Source organism: Catharus ustulatus, chromosome 3, assembly GCF_009819885.2.
Source record: "Catharus ustulatus isolate bCatUst1 chromosome 3, bCatUst1.pri.v2, whole genome shotgun sequence".
Taxonomy (NCBI): domain Eukaryota; kingdom Metazoa; phylum Chordata; class Aves; order Passeriformes; family Turdidae; genus Catharus; species Catharus ustulatus.
The window spans coordinates 60,048,175-60,074,922 of NC_046223.1; the positions used below are offsets into that span (position 1 = coordinate 60,048,175).

Here is a 26,748-nt window from a genome sequence, read left to right on the forward strand (position 1 = left end):
AATGCAAACTCTATCTTGTAGATTAGAAAGCATGGTGTTGCACATGTGGTTTTTTTCATGGCAGTGCTGGTTTAGACAGCATTAGGAGGACCTGCTTAAGTAACTTTATTCTGGCTGCCAAGTGTCAGTTAAATCTAAGATCCTCAGCCCCATTCAAAATTGAAATAGTATGCAGCTGCCTTCAAGTGCACATCCATTTTTGAAAACAGAAGATTCAGTATAACCAATAAAAATGTCAGAAGTATTCAAGGGGAAAAACTAACTGCAAACTGCCTACAGTTAATTGGAACATAATTCCCTTGAAGGTGTGATTCTTTGCCAGTGCTTATATACCATTAGTAAGTTGGTTTGTAAGACATGGATTTATTTAAATAGGATTGCCATCTGAAAAAGCAAGACATGGCTGAATTGACATTTGTCTTTGTTTTTCATGCTGAATTCAGGCACATGAAACATTCTGGTTCATTGTATCAAAAACAAGCTTCTCTGTGCAATGGGGTAGCTCAGTGTAAAGTTTCAGTACCAGTTTAGACTTTGAGTGAAAGACTACTTGGGAGGAGAAACTTCTGTGTATAGGAATTGGAAGCAGTGGCATTTTGTTTCTGCTGTTGGAAAGATACGGTCATCTGAACAAAGTCAATGTGGATTTAAATACCTATTGCTATTGTGCATTTCTCCAGATATACCAATATCCATTTGGATCAATATGTCTTTCTTGAGAGAATGGCTGTTTAACAGACTCCTCTTTTGATTCACCTCTAAATTACCTGGGAGCAGACTAGACTGTCAGTCAACTCTTCCATTTACTGAAACCTTCCATACCTCCAACAGAATTAGAGAAAAAGCTTAATTTTTATCTTCCTGTTGCTTTCACTGTAAGGATGTATATGAACCAAAAGTGAAAAAGGACTTATCAAGCCTATTATGTTTGATAATGTAGCAGGAGTAATCTTTTGATTTGTTTGTACAGATTTTCTACAGGTACTGCTTACAACCAATTTTAGAAAAGGAATCCAGAGGGAATTGCCCTCAGTTAAAGGAGGTAGTTGACTACATCTATATACTTTTGCTATTCCATCTTGAACATCTAGAGAGACTGTGTTAATTTTTACAGACTGTCCCAGTGTTTTACTTCCTTCCTGCATATTGTCTGTGTCATCATCATCATTATCATCGTTCATGTTTATCAGCCTGCAGGTACTTTATTGTGCCATCTGATTTTGGGATTGTACTGCTAACAATTTTGAAGTTATATCAGATGTCATTTGTAATACTTTTTGACTAAGTCAACAGTGTGTTAAGTCAGAAGACCAACTGGCCGGCATAAGAAAGGTACAAACACAGACAAGAATAATAGAAGAGTTCTTTGTCAAGGTTGTATTGGAATAATGGCAGTGCAGGTCTGTCTGTTCCCTTTGGTGTTAGGCTGATCCCAGTTTAATGCTGAGACAGGGTTCATCAGTACACTTTTAGTTTTGTTGTAGTGTTTGACTTGTGCAGTATGCTTTAGCGTAGGTACTCTGTCACTGCAGTCTAAATGCCAAATACCTCTCTGGAAACTATTTTGCTTAAAATAGGCTAGAAGTTTGGGGTTCTGAACATTCTGAATTATGAGAACTATCATGCTCATAAGCCTTGAAGGTTTTACTTTCTAATGTTCAGTTTAATTTTTATAATTTATAAATGTATACTATGTGTTTCTGTGGAAGGAAAATTTAAAAATTTTACTAGTGTTAAGTCAGTGCATTTACTTGTAGGGAAGCACACTTAGATTTACTTCTTGCAGTACTTAGAGCAGTGAAATGTAATGAGGTATTGGGACTTCTTTTGGAGTTTGTGAAAGACGTGTCTGTTTTTATTTTATCTGTACTCTTGATTTAGGAAGTGTATTGCCATTGAATTACCTAGGTATGTGTTTGAGAATGTCCAAATGGTAATAGGCATGAAGAACTTCATGAAGGTTTTGGCAAAAATCTGTATATGCTTGTAATCCTTTCTCTTCAGAAGTTTATTTTCCACATCTGCTCTTGTCATAATCAGATTGGGATTACTGTTTCCATATTTTTTCTGGGTTTGTAGTACACTTCAGTTGCCATAGGTTACCCTGCTTGTAGATAAAGAAGTGTTTTAAGAATTGTATCAGCTTTGTGCATTGACTTCCTTTTAGTTCCAAGGTGCAACTTAAGGATTTGCATGCAATCTGTTAAGTGCCAAATAGCTTTTACTTTACCTGCTGGAGCAGATAAGAATTTATCATGCAGTTTTCTCCGGTACCCAGTAGATTAGATAATAAAGTATACTCCTTTCCCAGCCTTCTGTCCTTTGTAATGAAGCCATAATTATTAATCTTTAATGGCGCCTGCAATGCATAAAAGACAGACTTGGTTCTTATCTCGAATATACTGCTTGATTTTATTGTACTTGGTTATAAAAACATTGAAGGCATAAAATTGTATTTGATGCTTCTATCAGTAGTGTTACTAATAATTCTTGCCTTGCCTTTTCATCTGTTTGAATGTCGCCATTCTGGGATTATTTCTATGATTTGATTTGTCTTTATATGATCCAAGTCTGCTTCCTTGCTCCACCGATGCTTTAACATTTATTTATTTATTTATATAATTATATATTATTGTTATTGTTACTTATAAAACTAAAGTATATATGTAAATAAAGACAAGAACCATCCAATCTGTCAGCTTTAATGGACTATTATTTCACTCTCGTGTTCTTCGTGGTTTTAATTTTGTATCTTTCAACTTGTAGTGTTTCCTAAATTCTAGTTTTAAGGTTTTTTACTGTCTCAAATACTCCATTTGTTGAATGTATTTAGTCTCCTTGTGCAATTTAACTTGAAGTCTGTGTCAAACACTGCAGCGTTATTTGTACAGAGTAAAGCTTAATTTTGAAATTGATTACAGAAGATATATTTTGTAAAACCTTTGATTTTTGAACAAATAGATTGCAAATTATTTTCAAGTTATATGATACTGATTTTTGTATTTTCTTTCAACTAATCTCATTTTGATTTAATTTTGCTTTTTGTAACTATTAGTTCCGTGTAGCCAGATTTTGAACATGGTATTTCCTGAGAATTCAGCTTTGAAATGACATGTAAAGCATACATATTTACCTGTCAGTTGAAAATTATGTCTGCCTGAAAATTGATAGAATTGATGCAGAAAATATCGTACCAATTTGGGAACAAAAGTAATGTAATTTTTACTGTAACTGAAGTGTTTGCTTATTAAAAAAATGCTGTAGCTGATCTCTTTAAGACCTTGAAGATGCAACACAATCTTTGTGCTTAATTAATAGTCCCTGTCCAGTAAGAATTTTATATTCTGAATATTTATATTTGTTACATGATTTGAGATTCTTGTAAGCCATGCTTTGTGTTATTGCTGTTATTGCTCTTACTTTTGTTTCTTATTTGCATGCAACTATTAATAAACCACATATAGACTACTTCTTCCAGAGATCTGCAGGTGGCATATAAATAAAAGGAGTATCAGCAGATAAGACAAATGAGGGAGATGAAGACCAAGTAATCAGATAAATAAGAATGTCTCCATCTGTATTGTGATTGTTTGATTTTTTTTTTGGTTTGCTGTTGCAGACATGTCTGTGGTATTCTGTTTCCTTGCCTGAAGTCTTCAGCAGCCTTGACCGCAACCATTTATGTAACCTGCAAACCAATATGATCTTGTGGTTTAAAGGTGTAGCTGTTGTGCTTTAGAAAGAAGTGCAGTATTAACACAAATGAGTAGGGCTGAATGGCTCCAACACTTCATGCTAATGTAGTATATCTAAAACACTTGAAAGAGTAACTTGTTATTCACTTGACTCTTGAATATCCAAATTGGTCTAATACTGGAAGAATAGTGGCATTTTTCTGGTTTTCAGATACACTTAGGTGAAGCATGTTTTAAAATTGCAGCTTAATTCTGAAATTGGGCTATTATTTTGCTTTGTCACGTGTGTAACATCTTTCAGAACACAATGTGCAGCAGCTGTCACAAATGCTGTAAAGCAGGAAGTCTTTTTCCTTGAAGGAAGAAGGGATCCTAACATAATAACAAGGGAACTGTGTAAAGAAAATGGCTAGTTAGCTTCTTTTATATAAACTCCTCCTCTGCAGAGTAAATAATGTATCTTTTTATTACAGCTTGATAAGAAACTGATAGCACTGTAGTGCTATTAGTTGTGCAACTTTTTTCACAAAATTAAGAATGAACTTTAATTGTATTTTCATTTAGGTTATGGTAAAAGTTAATACCTTTTAAGTAATTAAGTTTCAAAGTACTTACTTCTAAGTAACCTTGAAATTAGCTAGCTTTGGAGTTTTCCTTGGCTTCTCGAGTGTAATTCAGTATGAGACAACTCTGTTTTCAGATTTCAGGGAAGGCTTTGCAGCCCACACATAGCTGCTGCTACTGCTAGCATTCCGTGAGGTTGGACATACTTTGTTGCTTTATAGTGTTAACAATGTTAAGGCAAAAGAAAAACTCTAAATAATTAATCCAATCATCTAGTGAACACCTGCAAACTATTTCTTTATTTCACTTTGCATTAAATACTTCTGATGTCCTGCAGAGCTGCTTCTAGTAAAGCTCTAGTAAATGCATAGTGTAGGTGACATGTGACTGCTCAGAGATGGAGATGAGATTTTCACAATGGATCTAACTGTAGATTATTTTGATTAATTATGTAATATATTCACATAAGACACTGAAATGTGAGAGTTGGTCGTGAAGGACTGATATCATTGGGTTGGAGAGAAGTAATGGGACTTGTTAAACTTTATATTTAACACCTGTTAGTCACAACCTTAAGTTCAAACTTACTTTTTGTTTATTACTAGGAAAAACAAGGGATTCCCAGTCAGCCAGAATGGAATCTGAAATTGTGCCAAAAATTACCAAAATGACAGTGTCTGGAAAGAAACAATCTATGGGATTTGAAGTTCCATGGTAAGCCAAGCCCTCATACATCAAGGTACATCAGCAACTCTTCTTTCAGACTGATGCACCTGTAGCAAGTTTTCTTCTTATTTTTTCTGTTTTTCATAGCAGTTTTAGTGTCACTCTTCAGAACTAACCATCTCAGCTTCTTGTTTGACTCAGAATTACTTTCAGAATATGGTACCTCACGTTTTGAGTTTAACAAATCCTTTCACTATGAATAGTGCATAGAGATATCAGGTAGTCAGATTATTTAAACATCCGCTTCATAGAATACTGAACTTTCTTGGTGTTCGTTTATTTTAAATTTAGTTCTCTAAGTGGAATTATGAAATCAATAAATCTTAACTGTAATTGCTTGTTCTTCAAAGGAAGTAATATATTTAAGAATAGTTGATGGGGGAAACAATCACTTATGGCTAAACCTTGCCTTCCTCTGCAGCTTTTATTAACTTTAACAGGTGTGCAGGGTACAACTGTTGTAGAGTTCGGTCCTACTTGTACTATAGCTAAATTAGAGTGGTTCTAATTTTGTCCTGACTTGGAACTGTTGAGGGGAATGTCTCATGAGAGCAAGAAGACAGACATCTGAATCAGAGCCTACCTACAGCAATAGCCAGCAGTGAATAGTTAAAGAAATATATAAGGGCAGTGCATGTATGTTGGGAACATGGTCCATGAAATATCATTGTGCAGTGTTCTGTGGCTCCCCACAATTTATTTTTTGATTTTGGTTATTTGTATTAAGAATGGTTAATGTATTTTACTTGCTTAGGTCCTCTTATTCTGTTTTTGAACCCAGTCTTATAATAGCCATCTAATGTGTGGCAAGAAATTCCATAGTTCATCTTGAGGTCAAAAAATTCTGAAGTGTAAGTCCCAACATCCCAAACTCATCTTGCAGTGTTTGTAGCTCTGATCTGGAAAGCATTTTGGGGAGTAAGAGAGCAGCATAGTCTTTATCTTGCAGTATCTTGTGCATGTTTGATAACTGAGTGGAAAGTGAGCAGTTTCATCTGCTTAAGCATATTTAATACAAGGTGTGAAGCCAATGACATTATTCCTTTGTACTACTGAATGTCATTGCTGAAAGACGTCACCTTCATTCAATCTCCTTAGATGCAATAAGTTCCAAATGAAAAATTTCTGGGACTAACAAAATAATCTTGTCTGTACTGTTTGAGATTTGCAATATATAAAGGAAGTGTAATTTTTTTTTGCTTGCTATGTACCAATCAGTGACTCTATGTTTGACAACTGGACTCATGAAGTTCCAGGCACCTTCATCTCTTATGTGCTTATTAAATTTCTTAGAAGTTGGAGTTTTTCATGGGTACTTTTGTGTAGTAATTTAGTTTGGATAGAAGCGAAGAAAAAGAAAGGAATATTAAGTGAGTGAAGATATACCGGGTAATTTTAAGTAGTTGCGATTGATTTTTTTAATAAAAAATCTTTTATAATGACTATTTAAAACATTTGTTTCTAAAAAAGACCAAATACAGAATTTTGTATCTCATACTTACTTATCATGTGTGGCTGCTCCTCAGGGAAGGAGGAGATAAGAAGAATGCTTCCTCACCTGTAGACTAAAGTAATTCTTGGATAGGCTAGTGATGACTCAGTCTCTGATGAAAGGTGGTTGTCTCCAAAATGATTCCCAGCTGTTCTGCTTCTTTTCAGGGACACTGACATAGTTTGTACCATGCTTGCTTGCAGTTCAGTGGCAGAAAAAAGATTAAACCTTCAGGACCTGTGGGTAAATCCTTTAGATAAATCCTTAATATTGCTCTTGTGACACCCTATCTGGAGTGCTGCATTCATTTCTGAGGTTTTCAGCAGATGAAAGACGTGAACATGCCCATGGAGTGGGACCAGAGGAGGCCACCAAGATTATTAGAGGGATGAAGCACCTCTTCTATGAGGACAGCCTGAGAAAGCTGGGATTGCTCAATCTGAAGAAGAGAATGCTTTGGGGTGACCTTAATTGCAGCTTTCCAGTACCTAGAAGGGGTATATACAAAAGAGGGGGACAGACATTTTAGGAGGGCTTGTTGTGACAGGACAAAGTGTGTAATGGCTTTAAACTGCAATAGAGTCTAGATAATATGTAAGGAAGAAGCTTTTTATAGTGAGGGTGTTAAGCACTGGAACAGGTTCCCCAAAGAGGTAGTGGATGCCCCACCATGGAAACTTTCAAAATCAGACTGGACCAGGCTCTGAACAGCCTGATCTATTGAAGATGTCCCTGCTCATTGTAGGGGGTTTGGACTAGATGGCCTTTAAAGACCCCTTCTAACCTAAACTATTGTCATTCTATGATTGTGAAGATAATTTTTATTTATCTCACTTAGTGGTACTGGTGAAATACTAGTTGAAAACAAACTTCTTCTTACTGTAGAAATTGGATATACATTAGGTATTTAGCTTTAAGTGGAAGGAACAGGTAAGAAGTGGAATGATTTGTAAAAGAGCATGAAATTTGGAGCACAGCCAGTCAATGAATATGGAGGAAGATAACTTTACCATTTAAATTGTATCTGCGTGTCTTAAAGACCCCTCCTTCAAGGAGTCTGATGAGGGCCTCCTTTCTTCTTTTGTCTAGCAGACTGCTGTGGAGGCACTGCCAAGGCCTATGACCTTGACTTTATAGAAATAGAGAATCATCTGTCTTGAAAAACAAAACAAAACATGAACCTCCACCTCAATTCAATGAGTGTTAGGATTGGTTTTTTTTCTTCTGGATTAGGCAGGATAAGGATAACCTGTTAAGGAACAGGAGGAGCTAACAGCTAAGAAAGACTTACTCCTTTGACCCTTTTCATAACTTCTCTTATGTTCTTGTTTCATTTTTAATTTACTGCAGAGTGTTTATAATAATACAGGTTTTTAAGTACATAGTTGATGTCACTGACCAAAAGCACCAGTAGAAATTACTCAAAGCATTTTAAATGGGTTCTAAAACATCTGTAACTGTGTCCCCTACTTTTACCCTAAAATATTTGTATGGTGTTGGTGCAGATACCATTAGAAGTAAATTGTATAGTACATATGAACTAGTTTTTGTTGTGGCGCATATGAAGGTAATTTTTGGACCATGTTTTTAAAAGCAACAGCCTTGCATTTGCAAAAAAAGCCATTTTTTTACTAACTATTCAGTCTATGATTCCGTCTTGTTATGAGGTATAACCTCATATTAATCAGTGAATCTTATTTGAAACAGGTGGATTATTAGCAATCTTTAATTGCTTTGAGCATTGTTTGCCTTTGTTGCTGGGTGTTCTTAGTGGGATTGTCAATGGAAAATGGAGTTCGCTGGTAAACTGATGCTCTAGAAAAACTGTTTACTGGGCTTTTTCTTTCTGTTAAATAATAAAGGAAGCCAAAAGAAGTTGTGACCAAAAAAGGGTTGATTATTTTAACTAGTCTGACCAATATTTTGTAATTAATAATTTTGAAAGGGGAAATAAATGTAGACATTTCTGTAATGACTGTAAGTACTCCGAAAGAGTCAGTTGTGTAAAAATAATTCACCCAGCATCCAGACTAGAAGACTGAAAATAATGTTTTAAAGCTAAATTCTGAAGAGTTAATATTGAGCAGATGAGCTTTCAGGTTCCTCTTTGAATGTGTGGTGGTTTGAACCTTTCAATACTTGTGGGAGATTGAATGCCTTCTAACACATCTTATAACAATATTTGTTGTATTTATTAATATTCCCCAGAAAACAGTAATGTAACAATAACATTTTATTCAATTTACTGTTATGGTCTTGTTGGCAAGACAGGATAGGAAATGTTTGGCCTGGCAGTTTTAATTTTGACTAAATGTTGGTCCTTGCCAGGTTTTGGTTTGTCTGCTGATTTCCAAAAGAGTTGTGACAGGCTATTTTGGCGTTTGTGCCTGAATTGCTGATGGTCAAGCTTTCTTGAATACATCATCTCAGTGCGCATGCAAGGTTCATAATAGTTCTGTCCTTTCAAAGAAATTCATTTACATAATCAATCAATGGCTCCACATTACCAGGTAGCAGTGGTTGGCAAACTGAGGCTGCTTTTGATAGTTCCATCAAGTTCTCAAACAACAATGCAATGGTTTAGGCAAGTGGTCTTTCTCAGATATAAATTTTTCTTCATATGGGAGGTCGTCGTGGCTCAGACCAAGCTGGAGCTTTGCTTACCAAAGGTGCTTTCTAGTGCAGTTGACCTCAACTTGTATTCTCAACTGCCTGCACTAGTGACACACTAGATACTGCCTTCTGACAGGAATTTTCAGTTCATTAATTTTGGAAAACCTTGTGGGAAGAGCCTAGCTGAAGAGCATTTCCAATGTCATTCGTTTTATCAGAAATGGAGCTCCTTAGTATTTTTATGAGCCATTATCAAGCTTTCAATAAAATACTCATCTGATTGCCATGAAACATAACTAGGTTTCAGGGTCTTACTGTTGCATTTCTCTTAATGTACTTTCGTGAGACTGGAATTTAATCTGCCCACTTTCCTGTCTAGGTACCTAACAATAGACTTGCTCTCCCTTTCCCTGACACTGGTCAGCAAAAAACTGAGTGGGTATACTCTAAGTAGATCATATGCTCTGTTCATTTTGATGTTTATTCTCTGAAATGGCAAGTCTAGGTTTATTGTGGCACAAGTTGTTTCCAGGTTTCCAAAACACAGTAATAGCTGAAAGTTTTAAACTCTAGCAACGTACTGACTGTTCAAATACTGTACCCTTGGAAAAGTAGCAAGGCCTAATAATGACTGGAGCCCTGTTTCACTCATTTCATTTGTATCTAGCGCTTCTTCTTTGCACCACCCAAAATAAAAGCTATTTGGCAACCTTAAGCAGTAGTGGTTACGATGAAAGCTATGTAGAAGTGAGAGAGTGCTTACTGTCTTTGGCAATAACCGTGGTTCTTTCAGATACTATAATCAGTTTGAATTCCACCACACAAAATCCATCCTATTTTGGGGAATCCTTACTGGCATAGGGTTTGGCCTGCAGGAAGATCTTAGCATCTGGGATTAGAAAAATAATCATTACCTAGTTTAACAAAATAAAATGTAGAGGCTTACAAATAACCTCTCTTTGAAAATACATTCTTGTCTGTTAATAGGCTGATGTGACAATGCTTGAATATATTTTGGAAAGCTATAGAAAAATATGAGAGTTATGTTTTTGGGTCACATTGCTTTCAGCTTCATCTAAATAACTGCCTTTTAATTTTTTTTTTCACTTTTGAAAATTTGGTTTGGGAAGAAATGCAGACACTGAAAAGGAGAGAAAACTATCACCAGCTGTAAAAGCTGCTTTGATACGACTTCTTATACAAATAGCTTTATCCAGAACTTCAAATATTAGACTTTCAAGGAAGAAAACTTGATATCAATGTAAAATACCATATTTGCATTTCAGTGTGACCTTTGCATATTGGCACTAGTCCTGGTACTTCATTGGGAGCATGCTGGGTATTATGCTGTGGCTGAACTGAAGTTTGCCTGAAAAAAGGGAAAAAGATGGAAGAGTCTTAATCTTGATGAAAGTTGTCTGGTGCAAATTAATTGTAAATAGATAAGGCTCTCTTAAATGGTTGATATATTAATATAGTAATATTTGATTAAATAACAAAAATTATTTGATATACTTTACATCATTCAGATTATTTTAATACCTCATTAAAATACGTAGAAAACTTTTTTACCACAATTCTCTGTATTTTTGCCCTCTATCAGTTTCATTGTTTCCAGTCTGTTTTCATGAAGTCAAATTTCCCTGCAGAGACATTGAAGAAAATAATTGGCTTGCCATTCCAAAGTAGATTTTCAGCTAAAACTTAATGTACTATTTAAGGAATTTTAAAGGCAGAGCCTTCTGTTCAGCCTTACAGAAATGCACTTACCTTTTCCAGTAAAAGAAAGCATAAATAGTTGTAGTGAGTTTTTTTCCCTGTGGAATAATTCATGTGTAATCAACTTCTTTCATGACTACATGTAAAACAATGATGACCAGCTGTTATTTTGGTTTAGAGAATCAAGTGTTAAAGGTTATTCAACTTGTCAAGCTGCAATGCTATGTGTAACATTGGAACCATAGTTGGTGATACAGAACAGTTGACTTTGTAGTGTGAGTTCTAGAATGTCAAGACTCTGTGACCCAAGGCAGTAGTTTGATAGAAACTCATTTTTCTCCTACACATGGTTTAGAATATTTTGATAGGTATTTGATTCTAAAACTTCTTTTTAGAAAAGACTTTAATACAAAAACATAAACAAGACTTTATGCATCTATATTTTATTTAATATCAAATAGATTTTGTACTGAATAGTCTATTCATTATGCAGAGGCACAGGTACCATCTATACCCCTGCAAGCATCATGGCTGGCACAAAGCAGGTTGTTTGCTTAGCTAATTTGGGAAGCATGCCTGGGTATCCAGCCTTGAGGCAAGAACCTGACCTTGGGTTTTGGAACTGTCGCCAAAATAATGAGTGTTGGAATTTCTGCTTTGGTCTCAACAATCAAGAGAAAATCTTGGCTTTGGGCCTTATGAAAAGGTGTCAAAATCAATCAGTCTGCTGCAGTACTGATAACACAGGTGGGTTCTGAAACTGTGGGGAAGAAGGGGAAACTGTAAAATGTCCCATGTTACTTAGTGCTGTAATGAGAGGCTTAAGTTTGCATTTGATCTGAACATTTATAATGTTTAATTATTTAGATCGTAACTCTTCAACAGCTTTATTTAGTAGACGAATGTGTTAAGACTATTGTTCCATGAGATCTGTGTAATGGAAAGGGACTAACGCAGTGCAAATACTCCTACGCAGACAGAAAATGAGAAGTAATTTCAAATAAAAGCTGAGATGTCACAATGTGGGATTCTAAAGTACCAAAACAAACAGTTTTATTTGTAGAAGCTGAAAAGACTAAAACTGGGTAGTTAATTGTGGCATGTAAACAGAAAGTGGAGAGTGAAGATTTCACTGTGGATGTGGAAACACTTGACTCTGAGAACCTGCATGAACCTGTTCCAGAAAAAGCAGTCTGCAGCATGATGGTACTGATCTTGTGTCTTATATTAATGCCTCACCATGCAGCTCTGTCAGGCAATAAGAAAGTTTTTGCTGTTTTTAAAATGTTGCTTACTGTTAGTTTTCAATGATCATCTTTGTTATGACAGGTAAAGAAAAATATTGTATAAGCTCAGAACTTAGGTAAATCAGGAAAACGTGTTCATTTACAAAATGCAGATAAAAAGAGAGAGTGTTATAAAATAATATATTTAGGAATATTTACCATTAGGATTATTATGGTGATTTGTGGGTTAACAGGGTGTTAGAAAAAAATGGAGTTTAAAAATACAAATCTCTTTAGTTCTGGGTGCCTTGTTTGATGCATGAAACAAATTTTTTCAATATTGATAAATCTTAACTCATCTGTTGTAGTTCTATAGAAGCATTGCACTTTCAATTGCAGCTTACATGTGCGTAATTTAAACTCTTTATGTTATATTGCTGTTCTCAGAATACAGCTTTGCTATGTTCAACTGTAGTAATGGTACTGTACATGGAAACTGTTTCAGGATCTGTGCTTCAAAGTTGACTTGGACTCTTAGTTCAGAGGAAACCTGCTTTGTGGTAGTTCTGTATAATTGTCCTTTCCCTTCCTCTTAAAGGAGGGGTCTATGGAAAACTTGTTTATCTGTTTCATGTATTTTACAAGATTTCTTCTTAACTTGCTTTTGTAAACAGTGCTGCTTTTCAGACAAGATGCTCAGAGCTGGTATCTGTGGAGTTTCTATCCAGCTGCTTCCACCTTAATGGGCTTATCACATATTCCTTGGGGCTTACATGATAGAAAGAGAAGGATTGTGAAAGGAAAACTCAATTTCTCTCCCCTATTTCTATGTCTTCTTTGCCATTTGCATTCATTGTTTTCTTTTTTCCCCTAGTGCGATTGCTGAGGAAAATGGCCACACTAATACACCTCAGAAAGGACTGTTACCTGAAGATGCCAGTGTAGCTTCTGGAGTGCTTTCACCCCAAGTGGTGCAGGTTTCAGAAGAGCAGAATATGGTGCCTACTCCAGCAAAAAAGTCAAGCAAGGCAAAACCACAAATAGATGTGAAAGCAGAGTTGGAGAAGAGACAAGGAGGAAAGCAACTGCTGAATTTGGTGGTAATAGGTAATACTGTTAAATTGCATTTCTGACAAACATAAAGTTTAAAGACTGTGTTGATTGAATCGGGAATTGATACAGAAGCTGTCCTCAGCCTATGGAAGGGAAATCTTACACTGTTTTCAGTTGCATCTGCACTTTTTGGAGAGATTGCATTCCAATGTCTTTGACTTGGACAGTGAGGTTAACTTAGCATCCCTCTGAGCACAGAGAACATGTTTGGTTTGGTTTCATTCCTGCAGAGGGCTCATTTTAGCATGAATTTGGAGGTGCTCTATGGCTGTCATGCTAACTGGATGTTACAATGAACTTTCTTCCTGTGTCTGTCTCACAGGACTGTAAAGTTCTACGGATTACAGAACCGTTGTCAGTGCATGTGATGTTCATATGCTTAGTATATTTCTTGTGCTATACCTAAATTGCATAAATGAATAAGATTGCTGTAATATTTATTTTCTTCCACAGGACATGTTGATGCAGGCAAAAGTACTTTAATGGGTCATTTACTCTACCTTTTGGGAAACGTGAACAAAAGGACTATGCACAAATACGAACAGGAATCTAAAAAGGCTGGTAAAGCTTCATTTGCCTATGCATGGGTCTTGGATGAAACTGGTGAAGAAAGAGAAAGGTAGAAATACATTTTGATAGGAGTTACCTTTTTGTCTGTTTAAGAACAACATTTGTTAGAAAATATTAGTCTGATAAACTAAACATTTAAATGTCAGTTTATCACGTGACTTACATTACTTTTAAAATAAAATCTACAAATTAATTAAATTAACAATTGTATTTGCATGCTTTATAAAAGGCCTTTATTAATTTGAAATATTAAATATAAAATTATATTTTTATATTGAAGTGAATTTTCTGAATTACTATTTTTGATTGATTCTATTTTCTCTTTACTCTGAGTTTTTTATTTTTTAAAAAAACTTCCTGGAGTCATCTGTAAATGTTTGGGATTTTGGGGGGCTTATTTTGTTGTTGGGATTTTTTGGTGATTGGAAATAGCATACTAAAAGTATCTGCTACTACAAGATGTTTTGTTCCTTGAAAGTTCCTGTCTGTCTTGACTGTCTGTAAAGGGAGATGCAGATGACTAACCCAGATGCAGACATGTCTATGGTAGGTGTTGGAATCTGATGAGATGGATCCTATCCTGTGTCTCATGCAGAACATGTGGAGGTTAGCAAGATGTGGAACTAAGTCCAAGTGTGTTGCAATCCTTTCTTGGCAATCAGGAATGCTGCCTGTGGATCTTTGCAAATGTGTATCTCTACAGTCCTATACCACCTTTTTTTTTTTTAAACTCGGCTATATTTCTCTTACTCTGATACCTTTTTATGAAGAGCTAAATATCAAAAGTGTAATTAGTAGTGATTTAAATATGCAGTTCATGTTCTTAGTGTGCTTTTTGGGACACAATCTATGGGTGCATGGTAGTACCCGAATTCTGGGTATTTTTCTTTATCACTGGAAGGCAGCTCTAGAGGTCTGCAGATATATCTATGGTGAAGGCTAAATCAGTGAAAGATATGAAGTGTATAATTTCATGATTGTCTTTTTAATAGCTTACTTTATATCTCTGTGAAGTTTTAAAGCAATTTTAATGGTGCGTTGCATGTATGCTTTGTTTAAGGGGAGTGACAATGGATGTGGGTATGACCAAATTTGAGACACCAACTAAAGTAATTACACTGATGGATGCTCCAGGCCACAAAGACTTCATTCCAAATATGATCACAGGAGCTGCACAGGTAAAGATGGTCTAAAATGCTTTTTCCATTATCAGTATTGTTTTTAACTTCTTAAATTATTTTAAAATCTAAGATGGAATGGAATCATTGATGCTGTTAACATATCTTTGCATTTACTAAACTTAAAAAAGAATGTGTTTATTAAAAATTAAAGATAGTTCCTTTTTTTGATTCTTACATTTGGGAGAAGGGTTTTATAATGCAAGTAATTTAATAGTAAACTGCAGTTTGATAAAATCACATTTGAGCTTTGAAAACTATTCAGATGTGGCATATGGCTACTCAATAAGTAGTTCTGTGAAAGTCTCCTTGTAGGTTAATTTTAAGTGATTTTGAGCTTAAAGAGAAAGGATATATAGGTCAAGCAAAACACATTTTTCTGCTTTATAGTGTATTTTGTAGGGGATGAGAAAAAAGAAAAAGTTTATGCAGAATGCATCCATCTTGTCAAGAGGCCATTTGCAGAGACTGCATGCCACTTGTTTTCGGAACAGTAGGTGAAACCAAAAGCATTGGATACTACCGTTTGAATTCAGTATGGCACTTACCAGTCTCCTATAGACTGGTTATTTGTGGAAATAATACCTCAGAGGTGGGGGAAAAATAACATGGTTACATGATATAAAAAGTGATTTTTTTTTCACTTAAAGGCACCCTTCTTTAAACAATAAAATTGATTCTTCAAAGTAGAGATTTAATCAATTTATTTTTTTTCCCAAAGCTAAACTGTGTATAGGTTTTTGCTTTGTGTCATAACTGTCTGAAATACGGGTTATATCTTAAGATCTTTGTTGAGTACTTGGATGAGTACTGCTAGTGTGATCTTATTAGATAGAGAACTGCACTGTAGGAAGACTGGTTTGTCCCAAGTTCTGCTTTAGCTCTGAAGCAGAGCCTGGGTGAGAATTCAGATCTTGTGACCTGGTGGTTAGGCTGCAGAATAGTTTTCACAAGTTTTCAAATTATGGTGTAGTGCTTATACAGCCATCTCTATGGCAGAATGTGTGTTGCAGCAATTGTATGAGTTTTAAAATTAGAAGTGAATCTTTGGTTTCATTGCAGTGGAAAATGTTGACTCAGATGTGCTATTTCTTTACAATTGTTGTTAAAATAGGTTTTTCTTTGGAGGGAAAGATAACACAAGCAGAAGTATTAAGAGACAAGTTGCAGATCCCCAGCAATTGTATCAGTTCAGCAGAAGACAGGGCTGACCGAATAAAGCTTGTTATCTCTGTTCCAGGTCTCAGGGTGATGAAGGGCTGGTTTGTTCTGGAGCCTGTTAAGGAATCACTGAAACTTTGCAACTGTCTTTTGCCTGTTACAGTAGTCTCAGTGCTGAAGCAATGGCTGGAAATGGCTTTAGTGCATTTTTATTGTGGAGAATGTTGTTAGGAGGTGAATCCCCAACTGCTGTTATGCAAAATGCAAATCAACCTTATCAAGGCCAGTATCTGGCCTTTGATACACATTCAGTAAATCCTGAGGTGCTGTTTTTATAATTTATAGTTTAGAAAACACAGGATGTCTTTTTTTTTTTTTAGCAAGAAGTTCACTGCAATGTACTTCTCAGGCTGGGAGTTCTGAGGAAATTCATCAGTCAACCTTTTCCCATTCTCACGCTCCTGCTGTCTCTGAGCTGTGGGGATTTCATGCCTAGGATGAGGCAAGGGAAGTTCAGAGATGGGACTCTGTCTCTTTTCCTGGAATTCAAAAGCATAAGCATTTAAGGAGAGGGAGAAAGTGCCACTTTTTCTTCTCTCTTTTCATTATCCCATCTCCTCAGTCCTCTGAAATTGTCTTACACCTGCCTGTTGACACCAGTACCTTTGTTGTTCACATCTGTGCCCATCACTTAGTACATGATGATGATGTAACTGGCAATTACTTACCAAAGCAGGAAAAGTACAAGAAATATTGGCAGCATTTAAGGCTAACAGCAAGATCTGTGTTTCTCCCAGTGCTTACATGCTGACTTTTGTGCAGTGCTGTAGACTATTTGCTCTTAATGCTTCAGCAAAGGGTTTGTCTAGGTGCTAAAATAGGTGTCTTTGCCAACTGGTGATTTTGGCATGCTCCAGTGTGTTGAGTGGACTGTGAAGCATTCACATCCAGCATACAGTCAAGTGTGCAGTACAACTGGTAGTCCCAATTGTGTAGTGTGGTGATTTGTTTGTAATTTTTGCAACTTCTCACTAAGAAGGCTCACTAAGCCTTCTGAGGCTGTCTGGGGCAGGGAGAACTGGACATTGCACTACTACATTGTGTTCTAAAACTTCTGGGCATGGGCTGCTTTGTTTGGATCTGTGCAGCATCCACAGTGGGTAGATTGAAGGGGACAGGTTCCCCAAAACAGCAACTGTCCTGTGTTTAACCAGGAGGTGCTGGTTTATGACACAAGATGACATTAATGCCATAATATCTCACCAAAGTGGGTATGATATAGATGGGACTGAGCAGTTTCAATTACATTTGGAGCACATCAGGATTCCTCCTGTGTAAAGTACATTTTGTGTGAAATGGTACTGATTGAGGTATTTACCCAGATTATTTTCACCTCTTAACCTCTTTGGATTTTTTTTTCTTTATAATGTAGGCTGATGTGGCAATTTTGGTTGTGGATGCCAGCAGAGGAGAGTTTGAGGCAGGATTTGAGACGGGTGGACAAACTCGAGAACATGGATTATTAGTGCGCTCTCTTGGAGTGACACAGTTGGCTGTTGCAGTCAATAAAATGGATCAGGTACACATTTAATTTCTTCATTTAAGTGAAGGGCTTCTGTCTAGATTTGTGGATATTAAGTTTAAGGATCAATATTGTGAAGGTAATTGTTTCTTTGCTTTCCTACTCTGTCCCTTATGTTTAGACCTTGTGATCCCATTCTTTTTATTTATGGGTGTATTTTCAAAGCACACAGAGGGTTAATTTTGGTGCTAAAATGAGTATGGGTCCCTTTTTGTGGAAATCTCACATAACAGTTGATCTCACTGGCATCTGTAAGATCAGCTTTGTGGTCATTCAGGCCAAGACCTCAATAGTTTTATTTAAATGTGTAAAGTTTGTTAAAGATGACTATTTATGTTCTAAGTTACTACTGTGTTGAATATATCTTGCTGAATCTGAATTTTGTGTAAACTTAAAAAAAAAGCTACTGTTGAAATTAAAAGGGCTTGCAGTTTTAGTGGTTTGTTGTTTGTGATCAGTAATTGCTATGTATATGCTCTTATATATTCGAGTACTAATGCACCTGGAAATCTCATGTTTATAAATACACATCTGTTTCTACTACAGAATTGATGACATGCAGCTGTATGTTCAAGTCACAGTTAAAAATCTATCATTTTATTATCATATCATGATCTGTGCTTTATTTTAGGTCAATTGGCAACAGGAAAGATTTCAGGAAATTACGAGTAAGCTTGGCCAATTTCTTAAGCAAGCTGGCTTTAAGGTAATATATTTGGGAAGCCTTTGTTGTTTTGTTCAAGCATTTGGGTGAGATGAGCTTTTCCTACAGTCGGTTTATTTTGTGTCACTTTTCTGCTACTGCTATGTGCACATAATGTAGCACATTCCTTTTCTTCCTAATAGGATGATACGGAGTCCTGCATAAGGGCAGTCAGTTCTTTAACACTCTTTGTATCATCATCTTTGTTTAGGTCTATTGAATCTTTGGGGTACTCAGACCACTTATAGTTTCTTAGGATTGTTGTGTACAAAGCAGAAGAGACCAAGAATGGTCTATCTTAATGTTTGAGATTACATGAGTGACTGTAGAGAATTTTATACTGGAGCAGGTGTCAGTGTGGATTATGAGTTTATGAGAATTCTCCTCTCGTATTTTCTCAGTTCCAGCTACTATTCATTTGGACTGGCTGTGGTCTTCCTGCAATCCCTAAGCATAAAGCAGCAATTCAAACCAAAGTTTTGCCTGTCAAACATGGAGCAGTTTGTTTCCTGAACTCAGTTTCTAGTTGTCAGAATTGATACCATCATATTTAAGTATCTCAACTCTTTGTTGAAGCAGAGTGATCAGGCAAGAGGTCACCATAAAGGAAATGGACCCACTGAGTAACCTGCCTTCTCCAGGGGAAATACAAGTGTGACAATTATTCTTTTAAAGTTTAGGTGCATAACGTTGGAAAAATGCACCTCTTGCTTCTGCTAGGAGATCTTGTTATTAATGTATGCTTCACGTCTGTTTGTTTATTAGGAATCAGATGTGGCTTATATCCCAACAAGTGGCCTTGGTGGTGAAAATCTAGTCACAAGGTGTCAGTCAAGTGATCTCACTCAATGGTATAAAGGAAACTGTTTGTTAGAGCAAATTGGTAGGTGCAATTTTCCTCATTTAAAATAATACATCTTAGTCCTATGTATGTTAAAACCTTTATTTTGGGAAAAACATGAGACAAAGTCTTTGGAATGCAACATAATTAATTTCTCTAACTGAGAAGTTGCTGAGATAGTTTTACATATAGACATTCTAAAAGATCTTATCAATTTATTTGCAGATTCGTTCAAACCACCACAGAGATCGGTGGATAAACCATTTAGACTGTGTGTTGCTGATGTTTTTAAAGGTTGGTTGTTTTTATAATATTTTTACTATCATTTCACTGATATTTAACACAAATGTTAAAAAATACTGTCAAAATTAGGCTTTAAGTTGGAACTTTATGTGTAGTCCTGGACCAGAACAGTACATTTTCAAGTACCTTGCCAAATTTTAAATAGTACTGCTGAAGGTGAGACGCACTGGAAAAGAAATTGAGGAAGCTAATCTGCATGACCAGTTATTTGTCTGTGTAATGAGTTCATGGTTCTGTGGGACAAAATGTGGGACTTTCCCAAACTGGTTCTGCTGGACTAAATCAATATTTCTCAAACTTTTTTTGAGTGTGGCTTTGGGCTCTTTTGCTTTCCAGTCCTACATTTTAAACAAGTTCATCTTGTTCCTTTTCTGTTCAATGCTGTAGTTGTGAATAATGATGCATTCCTTAATTTTTTATAAAAATTTGGGAAGGTGAGAGGTGGAGGAAAATGGTGGTGATGGTGAGACTGTTACAACCAGCCAAGGATTTAAGGAAGTGAACTATTCCCTAGCATCAATAAAGATGGGAACAGCAGGAGCTATAACCAGTTCTTATTTTCATTGTCTGGTGAAAATAGACTCCCTTGAGCCTGTAAGATTTTCATGGTAAACTTGATTTTTTTTTCCCATTCCATTTCCATTCCATTTTTCCATTTCCACAACTTCAATTTACAATTGCAGGTAACTTAGAAGAAATAAGGCTTCTAGACTCATCCCATTTGAAACATTTTGTAGGTCCTTTGAGAAATGTTGCAAACTAAATGACAGCATGATTTGAACTGTTGTAAATATTTGTAATCAAATGTGATCATTGAAATTCATATTTTAAGAAAATCTGCTTTCTCTTTGAGGTATTTATAGGGGAAGTACAAAAAAAAATCAGATCAAAAATCTGATTGTAAGTAGTATAAACCTGGAAATACCAGGTTTGTGCAATTTTCATGTGGGCATTTGAGGAAACACTAGATATTGTGCATGCCCTTGGTTAGCTGATTTAACTGAAGCCATAATGCTAAATATTAAAATCCTGCATGGGAATTTACCCTAGTGTGATACCACTGGTTTTGTCATCTATTCCATCTCGGTATTTATTTTTTCTTTTTTAATTTCATGAGCTGTGGGAAAGTGTGTTAGGATTATTGATTGATATCTTTTAAAATAATATCACAGCTTTTTAGTGGCAGTAATCATTTTTGGGTTGAGCAAAGTTTCACAAAATGAGCAATTTTGACTACATCTATTTTGCTAAAGTATGCAAAAAAATAATGACTTTGGAAGGGACTCAATTTACATATAGAGGGTTTATCACTAAATGTAGCTTTTTAGGTGTTTTTTAAAGCTATTTTTTCTTTCATTATGATCTCAAAACTTAATTACCTTTGATGCCCCCAGAGGAAATAGCTGCAGATACAAGTACATGAGGCAGCAGTTGTTCTCAGCTCTGTTCTAGTACCTGTGCATGCTCAGGAGGAGCTGTCCATAGAAGTGTGCAAAAAGTGAGAGTGCTGAGTGTACTCCTACATAGTTTGGAAAACCCCTTTCTCTCTTAAGGCTGCTCACATATATGATTCAGCTGCCTCAGACAGCTTTTAGCTGTTATCCTCCACTGTCCTCCTTATATTCATTCTCTCCAGGCAAACTGTCTCCTGATCTGAGAGCTCCCTGTAAACTCCTTCGCTGCTGTATCAGTCCCCACTTACCATATTATAATTCTGTCTAGGGTATGACTGATCTGACCCTAAAATACTTTGTCCACCAACCAAATCCTGAGGACAAAAAACATGTCCTGGCAGAACCCAAATAGCAGATGCACAGAAATGGGGCCATTTTTTTATGCCGTGATTCTGTCCCCCAGTGTCCATTTTGCACTTGCACTGATTTCAGGGGAAACTGAAGGAGCTCGACACTTTTAAGGAAGCAGTCAGCATGGGACTTGAAGCTTCAAAGACCACATTGGTTTACCAAGCCAGACCCCGTGATGATATGAACAAAAGATAAATGGTCCTCAATTGTGCTTGGGAGTGGTTGAGAATCTGGAATCAGTTCATGTTTCTGGTTGCCACAAAGTGCTTGCAAAGCCAGCTTCAGGTTGTTTTGTGTGCTGTATTGAGGTAGTGTCTGTAAAGTGACTTGGGTATTCTTTCTCTAGCCAGTACCAGCTTTGACAGTTTCCTGTTTGACATTGGATGTCATCTCTTATTCGTCTGTGTTTCATCTCATTTGCTGGAATGAATAGAGGAAAATTAACATGCAGGCCTAGTCCTAATATTTTACCAGATAGAAAGATGGAAGCATTCATCAGTAGCTGTGATGAATGCAAAGAGCAAGTCAGTAGTAAGTGACCTCAAGATTTGAGATCAACTTGTTCTTTCAAATTCAGCTTTAAATTCAACTTTTAATTTAATGTGTGACGCAAAATACTAAGATGCTTGCTTATATCGCTGAATTCTGGTGTTCAGCAAAAGATTATTTGTTGTTTGTGTGGATACTGAAAATTACACTGTAGAATCAGTTCAGAGAGTTCTTTTTAAACACACCTGTAAACATCTGCTAAGAAGATGTGGCATTTTTTAAGGTGTATGTGCATAAATGTGCATCTGTAGCATGTGTGGAAAGTAACTGGCATATCATTCAAATGATGAACAGATTTTCAGGACATTGAAGATGAAAACTTTGCCAGTCTTTTATTCAGAAATACTTAAATCATCTCCTGTTATAATAGTTTCTCATATTAAATAGAACTGACTTCTTTGACTTTTCCAGGATTAAAAAGTAATGTGCAGACAGTCTGTAGGATTCTGAGTCAGTTAAAAAGTAAATGGCATAGGAATTTGCACCTGTATGCATGAGAATTATTATGAGAGGTCTGTCATATTCCTTTTATCTGTAATTATAGTGAGGAAGTGCTGAATTAAATAATATTGCTCGAAATTAAGGGACTTAGTCTAATACTGAAAAAAAACTAAAAGATATTTCTTTATGTACCTACATTTGTTTAAAGAAGAATTTTTCTTCCGTAGTTCTGAAAAACATAAGATCTAGAGGTTTTGAATTTAATGTTTCATTTCCATTATGATGCACAGCTGGCTAACTTGCAAGTACTGAACACTGCTGAGAAGGGAAAAAAAATATTCATTATATTGAAAACTTGTCTATGCATTGGTGAAGGACTAACTTCTGATGGGAAACTGACTGTATTATGAAGTTTTTTTAATTGTTGCTGTATTCATTACAGACCAAGGTTCAGGATTTTGTGTGACTGGTAAAATAGAAGCAGGCTATATTCAGGTTGGAGAAAGACTTCTGGCAATGCCTCCCAATGAAACTTGCACTGCAAAAGGTACAGTCTTCAGAAGCATGTTTACTTTCAGGTCAATACTGGTCTAGAAACAGTTACTGAAATGGTAACAGACTGTCAAACTGATACTAACTGTCAAACATAAATTGTGAAAGCATAAAACGAATTTCTTTAGATGTGACTGTGTCTGTATAAATATGTCTGTGAAGAGTATGTGAAATCTTACATGCTTTTTTTTACCGTATCAGATAATCCAAAAGTTATAGCCTTGTGGCTTTTGACATTGCTTTATGAAGAGCCTGTAAAAGCATTTGAGTTCCAGCAATGTCTATAAAGATATTCAGTACAGGAATCATTAGTATTCAGCTTTAATGTGGAGTGTTTCTGCTTTTAGGAAGTGTGAGGATGTTGAACAACCTTTAGAAATTAATCTTACTAATTGGTTTTGAAAAAGCTTGAGAATTAAGTCATTGCTCCTGTTTGATGTTGTAAGATTTCTCACTGATCCTTTCATAGTATCAAACTTTCAGGATATAGTTGTCTTGAGCAACTGGAAAAGAGAAGAAAATTGGATTTAAATTTCAATGTATTTGATTTCTGAAAAGAAATAGCTAGACATTAAGTACTTAGCTGTTTCCTGATTAAACTTGCTGTCTTTGTACTGCAGAGTTGGTTTTGTTTCATATGGAAATAGAAAGATAAAATTATGATTTTCTTACATTGGCCAGTGAATAAAAAATTGAGCCCTTGAGATATGAATAGCTTTTTGTCTCTAAGTATTTAGCCTGAATTCATCAATGTGTTGGTTTGGTTGTCTGTTCTATTCCAAACCCAGCTTGTTCAGTGCTAATTTGGGAAGCTCTTCAATCTATCAGCTTAAACAGTTCTATGCACATTATTCACATGCACAGGAATGTTACAATAATATGGATGAATTTGAGTAGCAGACCACTGTAGTCACTCCTCTGTGTGGAGAGTGGAGGAAGTGCAATGGGAAAAGATGTATTTTGTCTGAGTATCTCCAGCAGCACGATTCTATGGTTTTTCTTTTGTACTGCCTCTCCTATGACTGAAATGCAAATGAAGGTTGGGCACATAAGTTCATTAAGCATGTACTATTTATATTTAATGTAAAGAAGTGATAATTCAGCATACAGTATTTACTTAAGGTGGTGGGCACATTAGGATTCAAGCTGTTCATTTCAAGAGGCTGAATTTCTTTCATTCTGTGATAATGGCAGATATATCAAATAATTATCAGTGCTGCTTAAAAATGGTACTTAGCATGATTATAGTTGAATCATGCTTTCTGGCATGTTTTTGGCGAGTGGTTTTGGGGAAAAAATCTGCAAGTCAAGAGGTACAATCTGCAGCAAAATAGAACTAGATCCTATAAATATATGCAGTATTTCTAAAAAAACCAGGTTTTTTCTTTTTTTCTTGATGTCCGCCAGAAACCTCAGGATGTCCAATCAGAACTACTTAGTCTTGTCCTCACCCATCAACCAGGTTGTCTTTTAAAGAAGTTAAAATACATAAAAGTCAGAATTAAATTACTTGTAAAGAAAGGTGCTTTCTAATAGACGCGATGTCACGAATGAAAGGCTTCAGTTACACTTTTTTATGAAAGAGTCAGCAAACCCACTTAAGGTAAATGAAAGTTGACACAGTACCATTAAAGTATATGAAAGATGCGGTCTAGGGTGTGCGTGTGCCTCAAAGGATGGGTGGGGCAGATATGGAGATATTAGTACTACAGCTTTTTCAGGATTGCGTCATCTGTGCTGGTGACAAGGGCCAGGTCCCCTCTTCTGGCTTAAATAAGACCATGTTATGGTGCAGGGTGCGGTGAGAGAGAATAGTGAATCCTCACCGAGGGGGGGAAAAAAAGCTTCCTCGGTCTTCTCAGTTAAAAAGCTTTTACTCTCAACCCATTCATACTGAAAATTGATGAGTAATGGTTGATGAAGCACAAATGGTCCAAACAGAGCTGTTTGTTTGTAGCTCAGAACCTAGGTACTTCACTGTGAGTTCTGTTCTTACTCATTTCCAGGAATCACACTGCACGATGAACCAGTTGATTGGGCTGCAGCAGGAGATCACGTTAGTCTCACTTTGACCGGCATGGATATCATCAAAATCAAGTGAGCAAAACTGGGTTTCAGTCTAAGTAACGGTTTGTTTTTAATGAAAAGCTATATAACTATGACACTGGGCTATATTACAGCGGTTTACTTGAAGAATGATGTGGCTACCAGGATATTTAAAACCAAAGTGATGCATATCACCTGGCTTGCATGTACAAACGTTGGAAACATCTGCTGCATGTGCAACGGTAGCCTCAGAAGAGTACTGTCAGTTTTCATCCTTTGCCCTAGTGCTGACACCAGTAACCTTCCAATCCCTTTGCTTTTAGACTTCTCCTTGGACATTTTAGTTGCCAGATAAATTCAACCTGTGTTGCTAAATGAAACAAAATTTTTAAAGAACTTCTCAAATTATCAATCATTCTAACAGGACACACGCAAACGCCTGCCGTTTTGTACTAGTAAGTGAATCTGTACAAGTGAAATTGATAGAAACTGTTTATTCAACACATTTAGGTGCTAGTAAGATTTATTTTCCTAAGTGCTTTGCTAAGGGATGGTCTGATATTCTGATGGGGTGCTGAGACACAGCAAATCTCTTTATGTCCTTTCCAGTCTGTAGGATTCATGCTAAGCATTAACCTCAAACTTTTAAATGTCAGTTGTTGTTCAAGCCAGATAGTTGGATCCACAATTTGTTCACCTTTTTTACATTCCAGTTGGACTTCAAACAGCAGATTTTCAGGCTACTCTTTGAAGATATCCTTGCATTGATAGTTTTTCAAATCTGTTCTCTGATTTAAGGGAAAAGTGCAGGTATACTGTGTTGCCATTTCATAGTGGGGTGGGATTCTCAGTGGTGAAAGGGTGAGTGAAGTCTCGTTCTAGTTGTTGAATGAAGTTTTGAGTCAATTTGTTACCTTGATGTCGTTCATCTTTGGAGATCTGTTAGTGTTGTCAAGAAAAACTTTGAATTTTCAAGTTCTCTTGATATTGATGAAATTTGATGCATATGTTTAATCATACTGTTTTTTCTCTTCAGTCATGTTTTCCTGTGTGGAATTAATTTTCATTTCAGATTGCTAAAACTAGCCCCTGTAAAAAAGCTGTGTCTAGTCTACTTACCAACTTGGAACCAGCAGCATTCCTGTGACTCCATGTAGAGTATTTTGAAAATCAGTGTTGCTGGAAACTCAGGTTTTGAATCGTGATCATGATCCCTTATCATCCAGAAAATATTTGAGCTACAGTCGGCAGTGCTGCAATTTTGGGCACCCTGAAGTATTTTATGCTATTGAACGGAAACCCTGAATCTCTCAATGAAAGTCTAATTCTTAAAAATATCTACACACAGGAAACAGTGACATTTTCAGAAACTGATTAGCAGTGGACGCAATTGTTCACTGAACTAGACAGAGCCCTTCATGCATACACACAAAATAAGGTAGACATTGTCTAGGAACGCATTTTGTTACAGGTTTTAATACAGGGTTCCTGGATATCCACACACCTACACTCTCCCCACTACCCTGGTTATATTAAAGTGATGTTGCTTTTCCTTTGCTTGTCCTAATCACTGAATTGGAAAAGGATAATTATTTAACACTTCTATTTCAAGAGATGTCTGTTTTAATTTTTTTTTTTTTGTTCTCTCTTGTAGTGTGGGCTGTGTATTTTGTGATCCCAAGGAACCTATTAAGGTTTGCACTCGGTTCAGAGCTCGAGTTCTCATCTTCAATATTGAGATTCCAATCACTAAAGGATTTCCTGTAAGTTTCTGTAAAAACTATGTTCATGGCAGGTTGCTCAGAGCTTTTCCTCTCTCTGTTTGACCTCCTGAATACAAGACACATTCAGAATCCAGAAGTGGTTCTG

At 36.2% G+C, this 26,748-nt stretch overlaps 1 protein-coding gene across 4 annotated transcripts in view; it reads left to right on the forward strand.

Moving 5' to 3' along the window:
• HBS1L (HBS1 like translational GTPase) overlaps positions 1–26,748 on the forward strand; it is a 56,000-nt gene that overhangs the window by 25,999 nt on the left and 3,253 nt on the right. For all 4 annotated transcript variants that reach the window (XM_033054395.1, XM_033054392.1, XM_033054393.1 and 1 more), the window contains 11 exons: positions 4,865–4,973; positions 12,910–13,142; positions 13,602–13,767; positions 14,779–14,896; positions 17,490–17,636; positions 18,271–18,345; positions 19,108–19,225; positions 19,409–19,477; positions 22,724–22,828; positions 24,840–24,930; positions 26,534–26,642. In XM_033054395.1, coding sequence (XP_032910286.1) covers positions 4,865–4,973; positions 12,910–13,142; positions 13,602–13,767; positions 14,779–14,896; positions 17,490–17,636; positions 18,271–18,345; positions 19,108–19,225; positions 19,409–19,477; positions 22,724–22,828; positions 24,840–24,930; positions 26,534–26,642 — 1,340 coding nt within the window. The remainder of the gene's footprint in view (positions 1–4,864; positions 4,974–12,909; positions 13,143–13,601; positions 13,768–14,778; positions 14,897–17,489; positions 17,637–18,270; positions 18,346–19,107; positions 19,226–19,408; positions 19,478–22,723; positions 22,829–24,839; positions 24,931–26,533; positions 26,643–26,748) is intronic.